The sequence below is a fragment of the Daktulosphaira vitifoliae genome, unplaced genomic scaffold (assembly GCF_025091365.1).
Source record: "Daktulosphaira vitifoliae isolate Bord-2020 unplaced genomic scaffold, ASM2509136v1 Scaffold_4, whole genome shotgun sequence".
NCBI classification, from domain to species: Eukaryota; Metazoa; Arthropoda; class Insecta; order Hemiptera; family Phylloxeridae; genus Daktulosphaira; species Daktulosphaira vitifoliae.
In genome coordinates this window covers 17885464-17899548 of record NW_026099575.1, presented here as the reverse complement: position 1 = coordinate 17899548, position 14085 = coordinate 17885464, and the positions used below count along the sequence as shown (strand labels likewise).

At 28.1% G+C, this 14085-nt stretch overlaps 1 protein-coding gene across 1 annotated transcript; it reads left to right on the top strand.

Annotated features, from left to right (window-relative positions):
* Window positions 1-2121: 2121 nt before the first annotated feature.
* On the top strand, window positions 2122-13157 carry LOC126904561 (uncharacterized). Its single transcript, XM_050683683.1, has 4 exons — window positions 2122-2280; window positions 11828-11983; window positions 12087-12248; window positions 12855-13157. Exons 1-4 carry the CDS (start codon window positions 2179-2181, stop codon window positions 13020-13022), a joined length of 588 nt encoding a protein of 195 aa, XP_050539640.1. The 5' UTR covers window positions 2122-2178; the 3' UTR covers window positions 13023-13157.
* The last annotated feature ends 928 nt before the right edge of the window (window positions 13158-14085 follow it).

Sequence of the window (14085 nt, the reverse complement as noted above, 5' to 3'; positions counted from 1 at the left end):
ATTTATATGAAATCAATCAAATTTAATACTATACATATATGGGATTATCCTTTAAATAATTAAACTAAAGAAATAATAACAACTAATACTAGGAAATGCTCTAAATAATCTTTCTAAAAACAATGTAAAGATAACATTCTACATATAGTACATTATATTTAAATTATTTATCAAAATAAATAAATATATAATTCAAGCCAAAAAAACAAAAACATGTACGCCGAGATCTAATCTGTAGGCAACTTATAATGTCTTACTCCTTGAACCTTTAAATAGGCAATTAAAATGTCATCCAAATTTATCATTACATTGAGGTCTAACCTCCTAAGTACTTATTCAATTTATTTGATAATTAAAGTAACATACTTATAAAATCTATAATTAAAATGTTATTACCACAATAACTAATACTTATAGACACTTTTAGTTTAATTATACAAACAACTAATATATATTTTAATATCAAGCAGTAACTTGGTGCTCTAAGTTAATTTACCTTAACTTAATATTTAATTTTCTGTTGTCTAACAACTTCAATAACCACGCTATGCTGCCAAATGTTGACACAAGGGTTCTTTTCTTATAGCAGTTGACCCCTGTTTGTCTTTTACCCAGAAACATTACTTAAATATAACCTACAAAATATACAACACAGATATATATATATTTACACACTTTCAAAACTTTTTGTAATATCCTATCAGTATATCGGCGATGATAACACTTACAGTATGCCCAACGTTTCTCTTTAATGCGCGAACATCGCTATTATTATAATAATAGCGATTATAAAATAATAATTATTATTTTCATTTCTATTTTCTACTGCGACCTTTAAAATAATAGTATGTGTATTGTGTTTTATTTTATTATATTTAATTTGACAATTTTTTATACCTATGTGGCATTATATCTAAAGTCGCATCACCACCACCAACACCGACGAGCCACCACTGTTAAATCCCTTAGTATAATTTTAACCAAGCCTGTTATTAGAAACCATTTATAGTAATCCAAAAGAAAGTAAAAATATTATATGTAGGGAGTTTTTTTAATAATAATATATCATGGGTATGAGTACGAAGGTTCATGACAATAATGAAAGTTATAGAAAAACATAGTGATTTTTATTTATTAATATAAAAATTATCATGATTAATTGTCATATTCTTTAATATCAATAACGACACGAGTATTGATGGTTATCAATGATATATGGGTAGAGTCACCTTATGTATCTACCCAGAGTAGTGTAGCCATATTAGAACCTTCAACTTAGCTCATGGCATAGATACGTATCAATGATCGAACTCTGCTAATTAGCTCAGTGCAAACATTACTAATTTATTTTTAGTGATCATTTAATCTTTTATTTCTTCTACTTACACTATATACTATATACTCAAAAAAAATGATTAATTTTAAGCCTTAAAATTTTAATTAATATTTAGTATCTACCTTGATGTTTCCAGTGAGTGTTTATAAATTAATATATGTCGTCTGGTTTTTTTGACTATGTAATTCTTGCATATAAATTAGAAAAGTGAAATCAATGAGTTTCGAGATCATACTGAGAGAACACTGAGAATAATAAGAGTATACTGACGATATTTAAGCCTTCTTTAGTTGCTTTTATATTCCTATTTTGTTGATTTATATAATTATATATATAAATAAGCAAGAGGTGTCAGAAACGCTATTATTATGACTTTATTAAATTGATTTGTGTTATTTATTACATGTTATTTTATAAAATGAATACACAATTTTGGACAATGATTGATTATAGCATTACAGTGTTAATATGTCTGTAACAACTTATACTATTATTTATGTGAATTTTATCATTTATATGAAAGTTTAGATCCATTGTATGGTTTATTGATTAACAGATAATAATAATGATGTTAGCCACATGTAACAGTGTAATGTAATTTTTACTTGACAAATAATAATTACAATGATATCATAATTTATTGCTTAACAGATAAGAATCGTTATTAGAGGTTAATGTTTGATACATTTTTATTGCTATATATTTCACTTTTGAAAAATATCATAACATTTTAATGTAAAAATTTGAAAACATTTTTATTTAAGTATTTAACATATAGTTAAAGTCTATTATATGTAGTGTGTTGATTTTATAAAAAAATTTAATTAAATTTAAAATTTAAAATGGGGAAATTTTTAAAAAAAGTTATTTCAATTATTATTTTTATTTTATTAGATTCCATGTTTTGTACAGAAAAATCGTCTTTCATGCCAAATCTTCCAGTCGTAAGTTATTCGAATTATTTAATAACTATAAATTACATTACTAGTACAATACGAAAGTTATACAAAAAATAATACGATGTTATACAAATTTTATCGTCATTTAAAACAGTACATTGCGAGTTAATTTTAGATTTGCTGCGAGTATGAGGTTACAATTTCAATATGATCTAATTGAAGACATTATCTTCGAAAATTTTTAAAAATGTCTTCATTTCATGTAAATTAAAAAAACAACAAAAGTTATGACTTTTAAAATTGGTAAATTTCGAATTTTTTTAAACTTTATTTACGTAAAAAAAATGAATAAATCAAATAAATTTTATTTTTTATTTAAATATCTCAGGTATGTATTTATCTTTAGGTATATATTTTTTGAAAATCTGACCACTAGGATTAAAATTGCTACTTTTCATCAAAATTTAGATTTTTTAAATTATAATGTTATTTTGTATGACCGTCACTCACAATTAACAGGTTGGTGTATTGTTAGCATTGTATAATTAATTTAAGGCCCGTCAACTACCTTGAACTTACGCAGATTATATAGAACAAGTTTTTGTATTAGTTTATATTGATAATAAATTATGTATTATAAATACAGTTTAAAATTAGAGGCTTTATATGTTATTGCCAATAAAGCAAAATCTCCAGTTGCGTTTTAACCGCCAACAAGTACAGACGTTTTATCGAACTTATTTCAACTGTTATCGCTAGATTAGTTGTTTCTCTCTATTGTTGTTTTCTGTGCATTTATTTACTTTTTTTGTAATTCTCGTTTAGTGTTCTTTTGAATGTCTAATCGGAACCCGGTGGGGGATGGCAGATCTTCCCCCCAACGTGGACTGCAGTTACTCTTTTTCACTAAATTTTTTTTATCTAATAAGAGCCTGTCATCTTCGAAAGAACCTCAAAATAAAATCAAATAGCCATCCGGAACGTCAGCAAAAAAAGCTATATCTGGTTATATCTCTCCATCGTCATCACCAACCGATGTTATCATGACCGATGGTGCGTCGAACAATAATTCTAATATTAATTCATGCGTTACACACCATAAAGATAACGCATCTATTTCATATACCGGCGGCACAATACCACCTTGTCAACAACACGGCTTTCCAACCCAACCGCTTTCCAAATAATTATTCTGGTCCTATTTGCGTCTTACTTTCAACAACAGATGAAAAAAACTTAGGTAAACTACATCCTGTTAAATTAGGTAAAGTTCTTACCAAATCTTTTAAGGATATTATAAATATTAAACTCATAAGTGCTAAATGTTTGAAAATAACTCTAGTTACTGTTCATAATGCCAACTTATTTTTAAACTCGTCTCATCACTCAGAGAATGGTTTTTTTGCTACCATTTCCAACACGCTATTATTCAAACTGGGCATGATATGCTTAGACATCAATATTACCGAAAATTATTTTTGGGATGGTTTAGAGTGCTCTACAGAAATCATATCTTTCAGATGTATCATCACCAAGCGTGACAATCAACTTGTCCCTTCTCCATTCGTCGAGATGAAATTTCTTTCCACTTTTCTACCAAAAAGTTTTATTTGATGTCTCATCTAGCGTGCGTAGCCTCGTTCAGTGTGCTAGATGCCTTCGCTTCGGACAGACACAAAAATTTTGCCGTAGTACAGAACGCTGCAGGCACTGCGGCTTAGTAGACCACAACGCGTCACTCTGCCTCAATAAATCTACTTCTCCGACTTCCTATATTTTTTGTTACTTAAACAATCCCTCCACCGATTGGCCTTGCGTCGAATGGACTATTCAAAAAGACATGAAAAAAATTATGGCAGTTAACAATGTTTCTTACTCTGAAGTCGCAGCAATTAAGCGTTCTGGTATTGTCAACTCGGCTTTTTCTTACGCAAAAGTCATAAACAATAATACTTCTAACAGGAACAATAATATTAATAATGTTAAAAATTCTAACAATGTTAATAATGAGCATCTAGCCATACCTCATACTATAAATAGCAATTTACTTACCTTCTCTTTTCCTACTCTCAATTCTTCCTCCGCACAAAAACATAAAAAAAAAAAACTGCTGTAAATAATCATAATGCCAATTTTTCCCCCAATCCCTTACTCAACCCTGTTAATGTACACTTCGCTTCTTCTAATGGTAGTAACCTTAATTACATAGCTTCCATTAATTCTCCTACACATGAAATGATTGGATTTCGTCCATTGTTGATAAACTATCTCTGTCCCTTATTCGCGATCGTAACTAGCTTTCTTCTTTTGCCTCACTCAGTTCTTTAGTAGAATTTTCCTTATTTAACGCCAAATCTTTAGAGACAATTAATGATGACAACTCTAAATAATACTAATAATTCTCTGAACTCCTGTCCTGCCTTAAATATTTTACAATGGAATATATGCAGCATTATTCCACATACTCATAACCTTTCTTAACTCTTGTCTGGACAAAAATGCACCTTTGCTTGTAACGTCACAAATTCGAAGGTGGACCGTTTATGATTTTTTTGTTATGTCTACTTATTTATTTTATCGCGCGAAAGAACCTTTTTCTGACACAGCGGTGTCAACCACTCATTATTTTACCGCTGACCGCTAGATAAGGCGATAAAAGAGAAATATAATTAAAATCGAATTGTTATCGTATTGATCCCTTCCAAAAAGACTGGCCGTTATCGTTTTGAAATTGCCGTTAGATCGGTGTTGACTCTTCTCTATTCTTTCTTCTGTCATTGACCGTGCTAGGGTGCACACATTTGTTGTTTTATTGACATATTTTTCAATGATGGAGTAGAGCCGCCAACGGCAAACGGCCAGATCTTTTCGGCGAAGCATCCAGACCATCGGATGGGTCTCTTCGGAGACCGGGTATCGTTTTCTTTTTTATATTATATTTATGTAATGAGCTATATTTTATTAATTATTTTATTTCATTTTATTTTATTGTAAATTAACTTAATTTTGTTTATGTGTGGAGAGCACGTGTTTCCCTTTTCTTCTAGCCAACGCTAAGGAGCGAGTGTCCAGACCGCTCCTGGTGTTCTTCATTAATTTCCTGTTAACATTAACGGATGTGTTCCAATACCGTCCGTGATGTTTGTAATATTATTTGTTTAAATATTTTATTTTATTTGTATTGCCTTTATTTGTAGACATGGTTTTTGATGCATTCGCATTTTTGTCCATGTTTAACTTAATTTTCTTTTTTTAACAATTAAATTAAATTTACTTATTAATTTAAACTGTAATATTTATTTTATTGCGCGAGTAACTTAATTACTCGCGTGTATTTCATTCCTATTCCTTAATCTAGACACGGGCTACGGTATGTTTTACATATCAACCACATACAACTTTGATTGTCTTAATTGTGTTCTATAAACTACGAGGCATTATAGTAATTTATACATATAACGACATATTAACTTAGATTGTACTTTTAATTAACTTAAAATTAAATTCCACCTATGGTCCGGTAATCATATCTGATAGGTGTGACACCTCGCCTAGGTGGTGGCGACCCTTGCTACTCTAGCTAGTCGTTATGCAAGTGGCAAACCACGTTGTTGTTACAGGCCAATATATAAAAAGCCCGCTTGCATGCTCTATTATCGGAAAGCTGGCTTTTACTCAAATGGTCCTACCACATCAATACTTTTAACATCATTCATTCTGATAGACAGAACGGTTACGGTGGAGTGGTTGTTGCTGCCTATATTAACGATAATCTTTTAAACTATCTACGTATTCATACAATTGACCTTGTTGGTATCGTTGCTTTCTCTAACCAGTCTTCTCCTGTTTGTTTTTGGTCTATTTATATTACCCCTCTTCCAACCCTACTCCGTCACTCATTAATTCTATCTTTAATTTGTTTTCTCCTAACTCCATTATTGATGGGGACTTAAACGGTCACTATCCAGAATGAGGCTCTCATAACAGTAATTATCGTGGCAATTTAATATTTTCTTTCATTTGTTCTTTTAATCTAAGTATTATTGATGATGGCTCTCCTACTCTCGCTAATCGCCCTCTTTTTGCTGGCACAGTCGTTTATATTACTTTTACTTCTCCTTCATTATCTTGGTCTGTCCTTGATTGCGTCTGTGGTAGCAACCACTACCCTATTGTAATCTCCCACTCTTCTCCTTTCCCCAATTATACTCCTGATTCTCCCCTCCCCCAATCTTATTCTTCCTTATTTAATTTAAACCAAGCTAATAGGGGCCTTTTCTCAGCTTACACTACTGTTTTTCTTTCTAACTTTTCTCCCTCATCCTGCCTTTTAACTGACTATAAATCTTTTGTCAATTTACTTAAAAATGCTGCTTACTCCTCTCTATCTATAAAAAGAAGCACTAAAAAATATTTCCTCCTTCTGCATCATGGTGGTCTATTGCTTGTACTAATGCCGTTAAAGAACGCTCTCAAGCCTTTCGATTGTATATATATACTGGTGCAGTCTCAGATTTTATTTACTATCGGCGTATTTGTTCTGCCACCACTATGAAAAAAGCAAAAAAGAATACTTGGCATTCTCTTTGCTCGTCTCTTAACCCATCTCCTTCTCTCCGTTATATATGGTCAACAACTAGAAAGTTTAAAAACTGCGTAAATCGCCGTTCTTATTCTCTTAACGAAACATAGTTTCCCTCATTCTGTAATAATAAATAATAAATCCTTATGTTCCATCTCTTAAAGAATCAACCCCCTACACTATTCCCATTCCCTCTATTAGTAACTCCGTATCTCACCCTATATCTATGCTGTTTACTTCTAAAGAGCTCACATTAGCAATTTTTTCACGCGCTTCATCTGCTTATGGTCTTGATGGCATCTCTCCATTAATGTTAAAACATCTTCCCCAATTTGGTATTGATATTCTCCTAACTATTATGAACTCCTTGTGGGCCAATTGTTTAATTTTTCTTTCTTGGAAATGTTTCATGTTATTCTCATAGCAATACCTCACTCTACCTCCGCTTCTTTTCGACTTATCGCTCTTTCCTCCTCTTTTTGCAAAACTGTTGAATTCATGACCATGTCACGACTATACTGGTTTCTAGAAAAAAACAATCTCTTACCTAATAATCTCTTTGGTGTTCATGAAAAGATTTAGATACAATGAATTGTCTTCATTCTTTTATTGGTCCTATCTACGAGTCATTTTGTAAAAACAAATTTTTTCCAGCTATTTTTATCGACATTAAAGGAGCATTCGACTCCGTGCATATACCCACCTTTATCAATCGTTTATACTCAATCAATGTTCCTCCTTTTCTTTGTAATTTTCTATCTTCTCTGTTCTCTCATTGCATCATTTATTTTTCTTACCCGTCAGCAGGGCTGTCAGTTTCTAAATCTAGCTATAGAGGATTACCTCAGGGTAGTTGCCTCAGTCCAATTCCTTTTAATATTTACATGAGTATTATTAGTAATAACCTATCTTTTCATAAGTATTCCTCTCTATTTTATGCAGATTATATTATTTCCTATTCCTCAGACAGTTGTCTTACAAGAGCTATATCTACTCTTAATAATTCATTATCTACTCTATCCTCTAGCTTCCTTTCTTCTTATTTCACTTAAGCACCAGACAAAACCACATTCATTATTTTTATAAGGAAAAATCTTCCCCTCATAATTTCTCAAGTCCATAGACTTTTTCTCTTCTTCAACCTCTGTTACATATCTAGGTCTTATTCTAGACCCTAAGTAATGATGGGTTCCTCATTTTTTAAACTTGAAATAAAATCTATAGGTAATACAAAATTTACGTTAAATAGATATGATGACAAGCGAGTTATTTTGGATGATGACGAAATTGTGTGAGCTTAACAGTCATTAGTTTCCTTGTAATATACGACATATATATGTACAATGTACATTGTATATGTATGTTACTTTACATATTTAATTTTTAAGAATCTAAGACAATAAGTTGGTTTGGTCAGCTTTAATATTTAACCAAGCTTCACGAAAAGTTGTATAAAATATTTATATTATTGTTCACTGTATAAATATTTGTAAATTTATTTGTAAATTTGTTCTTTATAGTTTGACTGATTAATTCATGAAATAATTCATTTAATTTGAATGTACAGTAAAGTATGCTGTTTATTTTACATCAATGATTTAATAAATATATTAGGGTAGTCCTTAGCTATAGGACAAGATTTTTTTTTTAGAAATTTATAGCCAGGACAACCCGTTTTAATTGGTTGATTTATTAAAGTGTATGTATAAAATTTAAGTTTGCTAGACCCACCCTTTTCCGTTCCTCAAAGAGGTAGAATTTAGGCCGTAAAGAGCTGAAAAACAGTTTTTTAACACATCTTATTCAATTTTATATTTATGAAATAAATTTACTTAACTAATTTTGTCGATTGCATTATTGACTAAAATAAAATATTTATGATATTTTCTGTAATGTTTTTATTATCTTGTATAATATTTAAAAATAGTTAAAAAGCACTAACAAGTATCATATTTCCCAGATTTTCACAAAATATTCAGTTTTTTTATATAACTTGTTAAATTTATTATTTATACAAAAATATTTTTTATTAGACATGTCATTTACAACAAAAAAGTATTAATAAAACTTTTTATAGTATTTAATGTCTTGCCTATAATTGAATCGACAAATTTTAAAATAGGACTTCTACACATTTTCCAAAAGTAAAGCTTAAATATAACTAAATTTCAAAATAGAACTGAAATATTGTAAATTTTTAGAATGTAATAAAAATGAATTTTAACATTTTAGGATATTACAAACACTAATTAGCCTCTCACCTACGCGTTGAAGCTAAAAACTGAATAAAATATATAAAAAATTATAAACACTCAAATTCATTTATTTTTAAAAAATTCAAACTTTTAAGATCTTCATTGCAGTATAAAAAAATATAATAATAATAATAATAATAAACTTATTGATTTATAAAGATGGTTTTTTTATATCATCGTAGCTAAACCCTGGATATTGTTGACGATAGTTTTGAACGATCTAAAAATTGAAAATTATTCAGTTTATATTTAAATAATAATGATGCTGTAGGATAGGAATATATAAATATTTAAAGTATAGTCATTGATATAATATAAGGTTATATATTACCTTTAATGAGTATTGTTTTTGGTCTTCATTTCTAGTGAACTTATACTCTTCTTTCAATTTAATACTTCTTTCGGCAACATAATTTACTATTTTAAGTGAAGATAAAAGTTCTTTTGCTTTATTAAATTCAGAAATATTTTACCATTCACTTGGATTATTCCGCAAAAAATCAAAATAGATTTGAAAACGTTCAAACACTTTTCATGATTTATTAGTAAGTAATTCAACTGGTAAGTCTTTTCTAAGAAAATATGCAAGGTCTTTGAATGTTAAACTCAACTTTTTGATAGAATTACCAACTATGTCTTCAAAACCACTCAACCATTGTCCTTGTAAAAATACGTTTGCCATTCAACTTTATGTTATATAATCGATGCGATCATCAAACAAAGATTATACAAAAATAGTTATGCAATATTTTTTAGCTTCGATGCGAAGCTGAGAAGGTATTGGTTTTACTAAGATGTGTTTACTTTTTTTTTTTTTGTGTCTGTTACCACTTTTTCTCAGCTCTCACCGAACGGATTTCTTTCAACGATACGTCAAAAGATCACAAATCGTATCTAGTCGAAGACATTACCCTTAAAAATTGAAAAAAATTCCCTCGTTCCCCGTAAATGGGGGAAACCTCCAAAAAAATTACCAATTTAAAAATCGCTAATTTTTGAAATTTTTTCATTTTTTTTACTAAAAACTGCCGTAACTTTTTTAAAAAAACGAGTTTACATAGGTTGTTCATCATGTTTGATAGATGTACATTTTTTCATTATCGTATTGTGTCCCCTTTAAACTATGTATAAGGTACTAACTCTACCCATCAACTGTTGTAATATAACAGTGAAAAAACTAAAAAGTGCGTTAATAGATGCACGTTTTGATTCAGTTGAAACAAAAATGACGGAGGTATCAAATTATAGGAAAAGGATTTCCAATATAATAATACAATTTCAACTAATAGAAAATTAGAATGGAGCGTTGTGTCAAACGTGAAAGGGAGTATATAGAAGAAGGAATATGTATACCATTAAAAAATTTTAATAACAAAAATTTACTTAGAAAATTTCGTTATTTAATAGCCATACAACTAATTTATCTTCTAAATTTATTTGCAAATGGTTGCAAAATTAGAACAAAAAAAGTATTTTTTGAAAAAATCATTATTTTTCGTGTTGTTTAATTTTTTTTTTCATTTTGTCAATATTTTAAGTCAAATATTACAGTCCTATAAGAGGGACAGGGTAAGTAACCAAATTAATTTGTCTATGACAAAAGAATTACTATAAATTGATTAATGTGTTAGTTTTGATATTACGATGAACAGAAGTTTTGCAACATTTAATGTCAATCCAATAAGTTTATGAAAATTACTAATATTTAATTACATTAGACCGATCATTTTAAAATATTGAGTATATATGAAGATTATGTTATTTTTATCATTATGCATTACTTTGTCGTACTTTTCCACAACTTTATAACAATGTTATTTTAATAAAAATTTTATAACAGCGTTATACAATATAATTTAAAATTTTAATAACTTCAGATGTAAAACTTTCGTTTAGTCATTTTCTTTATAAGATTATTTTGTATTTTATTGACTATTCAAATATGTATGTTAACATTAAAAACAATAAAAACGACATTCTTATAAGATTATAGAGGGCGAATTAAAAAAAACTTAATAATGATTAAATCAAGAAATGTGTAAAATTAAAAAATACTAAATTTTTAATATTTTTTAATTAAGAAAATTCTTTTAAGAATTTTCTTAATATAATAATTATTAGAAAAGTATTCGAGAGGCTAATATTAAAAGAATAACTCTGTAAACAACATTTTATTAATTTTACCTTAAAAATTACACTACTACAATTTTATACTAAATTTAAATACTACAAAAAGTATTCGTGTAATATATTTTTAAATCATAAAACTTGTGATCAAGATATACATATTGAAATAAAAGTTGATGTTTTTAGAATAATTCACTAATTCCATCTAAAAATTAAACTCTATCTACAAATATGTATTGAAGCGTTTTTAAATTGTCAAATATCTTCTACACTTATTCCAACTATGCCACGTCCCTATTGTTCTGTGTCCCCACTGTGTATATCGTCAAAATATATAGTATTTATAAAAGACAATGACAATTATCTTAGATATAGCTTCCATTATTAGATGAATAATAGTACTAAATATAAAAATAAAACACATAAAATCATATTTTTTGAATTATACTTTTATTTTTTTATAACGAGTTATATAACCATAAATAGCGATTTTAACATCGCTATAACTAATATTTATTGTAATTTTTATTTTATTTAAAACATTTTAATTTAAATTAAACACTGTATTGTTAACAATACAATTTTAAACTTTACAAAATAGATTCAAACTAATTCAATGCATTTTTAGGGAACATTTAAAATCAAGTTCAAAGTTGCTTCTATTTGCAATGATTCAATAGATTATCCCTTGAAATTTAAATATTTTATTTCAAAGCCTACTCCGACGCAGACTCTATTAAAGGGTAATGTTACTCTGAAAAATCCGTTTGACGACAGATTATATGTAAGTACAGTGTACTTAGTACACATTTGATTTAATTATCATTTATGAATAAAAATATAATTATACTGTATAGTATATAAAAAAATTTTCCTTTGTTAAAAAGTTCAACATGAACCTAGCCGTTTGGTCGAAAATTGGAGGATGGAAAGATAATGCTTTTATTTTCAAAAATAAAGGTGCATGTTCAAATATGAAATTCATATATGGAAATGTATGGAATGACTTTTTATTAAAACACCATTTTACCGATTGTCCCGTTAAACCAGTAAGAATATTTTACAAAATATTCAGTGGCGACTTGTAGCATGAACGACGAGATGATCGCACCCCTACTAAAATTAATTAAAAGAAGAAAATTAATTGTATATTCCTATTTTTTACATTTTTATATAAATTGCAAATTTTTTAATAGTAAAGTAGTTAAAATACATTTGTCGTGTGAGAACATTAAAGTTGTTTCCCTCAATATACGAGGGTATGCATTTACACACGAGCAGTGTTTGGACTACCGACAGCGTCGTCCGTACGGTAAAGTATTATTATATTCCTAATTGGGTAATTTATTTTTAGAATTAACTACGTGTATGCTTGTCGTTATCGGTTGCTACAATAGTATAATCGCTATTGTTATTATTTTCATTTTATTTTCTATTGCGACCTTTAAAATAATAGTATGTGTATATTCTGTTTTATTTTATTACATTTAATGTGACAATATTTTATACCTAAAACTAGCGGTATTATATTTAAATTCGCACCTCCACCATCAGTACCCCCGAGTCGCCACTGAAATTATTATTGTAAAGTTTTTTGATTAAAACTAATATAAATAGTTACTTATACTAATGAAACATCAAAAATATAATTTCAGGGTTTCTACAAAGTGGATGGATTTGATCTATCACAATTAGCCCAGGCAAATATTACGAAACGATTTTTCTATGGTACCTATAAACCATCAATATTTTTCACGGATGAAAAAAATGTTCAACATGGCTGTTTATTTTTCATCATAGATATATTGAGACCATGGGAGTAATATTTTATTTTCATTTTTTTTATAAATAGTTAAATATATTATATATAAAAATATTAAATAGTGATATAGTTTAATAATTAAATATTATATTAATCCTGCTTTTCTCCAATTAGTTACTCATAAAGCTTTAGTTATCAATATTATTTTTTATTATGATAAATGCTAAATGAGTTCACATATAATATTTTCCTTTATTTGAAATATAGAACAATAAACTGTTATATTAGAATAGTTAATAAATTTATTATAACAAAAAATCAACGTCATTTAAACTTAAAATATAACTTAATCTCAATTTATTAAAAAATGTATTGAAATTTAGTACACTATGATATTTGAATGATTAATAATAAATTACGTATCAATAATAATTTATCAATTATGACTTCATCAACATATATACTTAAAGTATTGTAGCAAGGTACATTGTTGTGAGCTTATAATTACACCAATGAAAAAAGCATATCTATTGATAAATTCATAATTTACAATAAATGCTGCTTATTTGCGAATAGCGACGCCATATAAAACAAATTTAATACCTATATTTGTAATCCATCATATATACATTGTAAATATGATGTATATACATGTACACATGTATATAAATTAAAAAATTTTAAATTTTACAGTCTAATATGTAATAAATGAATTAAGTTATGTCAAAATTTATATGTCATTTACTATTAAAAGTTTAAACATTTTATTAAATTCATAATATGTGTTCCCATTTGAAAAAATGCAAAAATGTTACTTACTTTTAAAGTGAACGTACATGATTCAATTGTAGTTTTTGGATCGACTGTTGCCTTTATTTCCAATACTTTGATTATTTTGATATAAATAAATGCAATATACTGAATGATTATTTCAATATTAGTCACTGATATAATGTCAAAATATTTAAACATATAAACAATTTACACAAAAGACACAAATACAGGTAGCTAATTGGTTTTTTAAGACGTCGATATTCGCAGGTATACAGCATTTAGTATCAATGGTAGTAAGGCACATTGTTGTGATTTTATAAATACACTAACTGACAATACAGAAAGTATAT

Excerpts from the sequence above, each read along its gene's own strand:
- LOC126904561 (XM_050683683.1), top strand. The coding sequence starts at position 2,179 with ATGGGGAAATTTTTAAAAAAAGTTATTTCAATTATTATTTTTATTTTA. Across the intron at positions 2,281-11,827 it reads TCATGCCAAATCTTCCAGTC|GGAACATTTAAAATCAAGTT; the intron begins GTAAGTTATTCG and ends ATGCATTTTTAG. Across the intron at positions 12,249-12,854 it reads CCGATTGTCCCGTTAAACCA|GGTTTCTACAAAGTGGATGG; the intron begins GTAAGAATATTT and ends ATATAATTTCAG.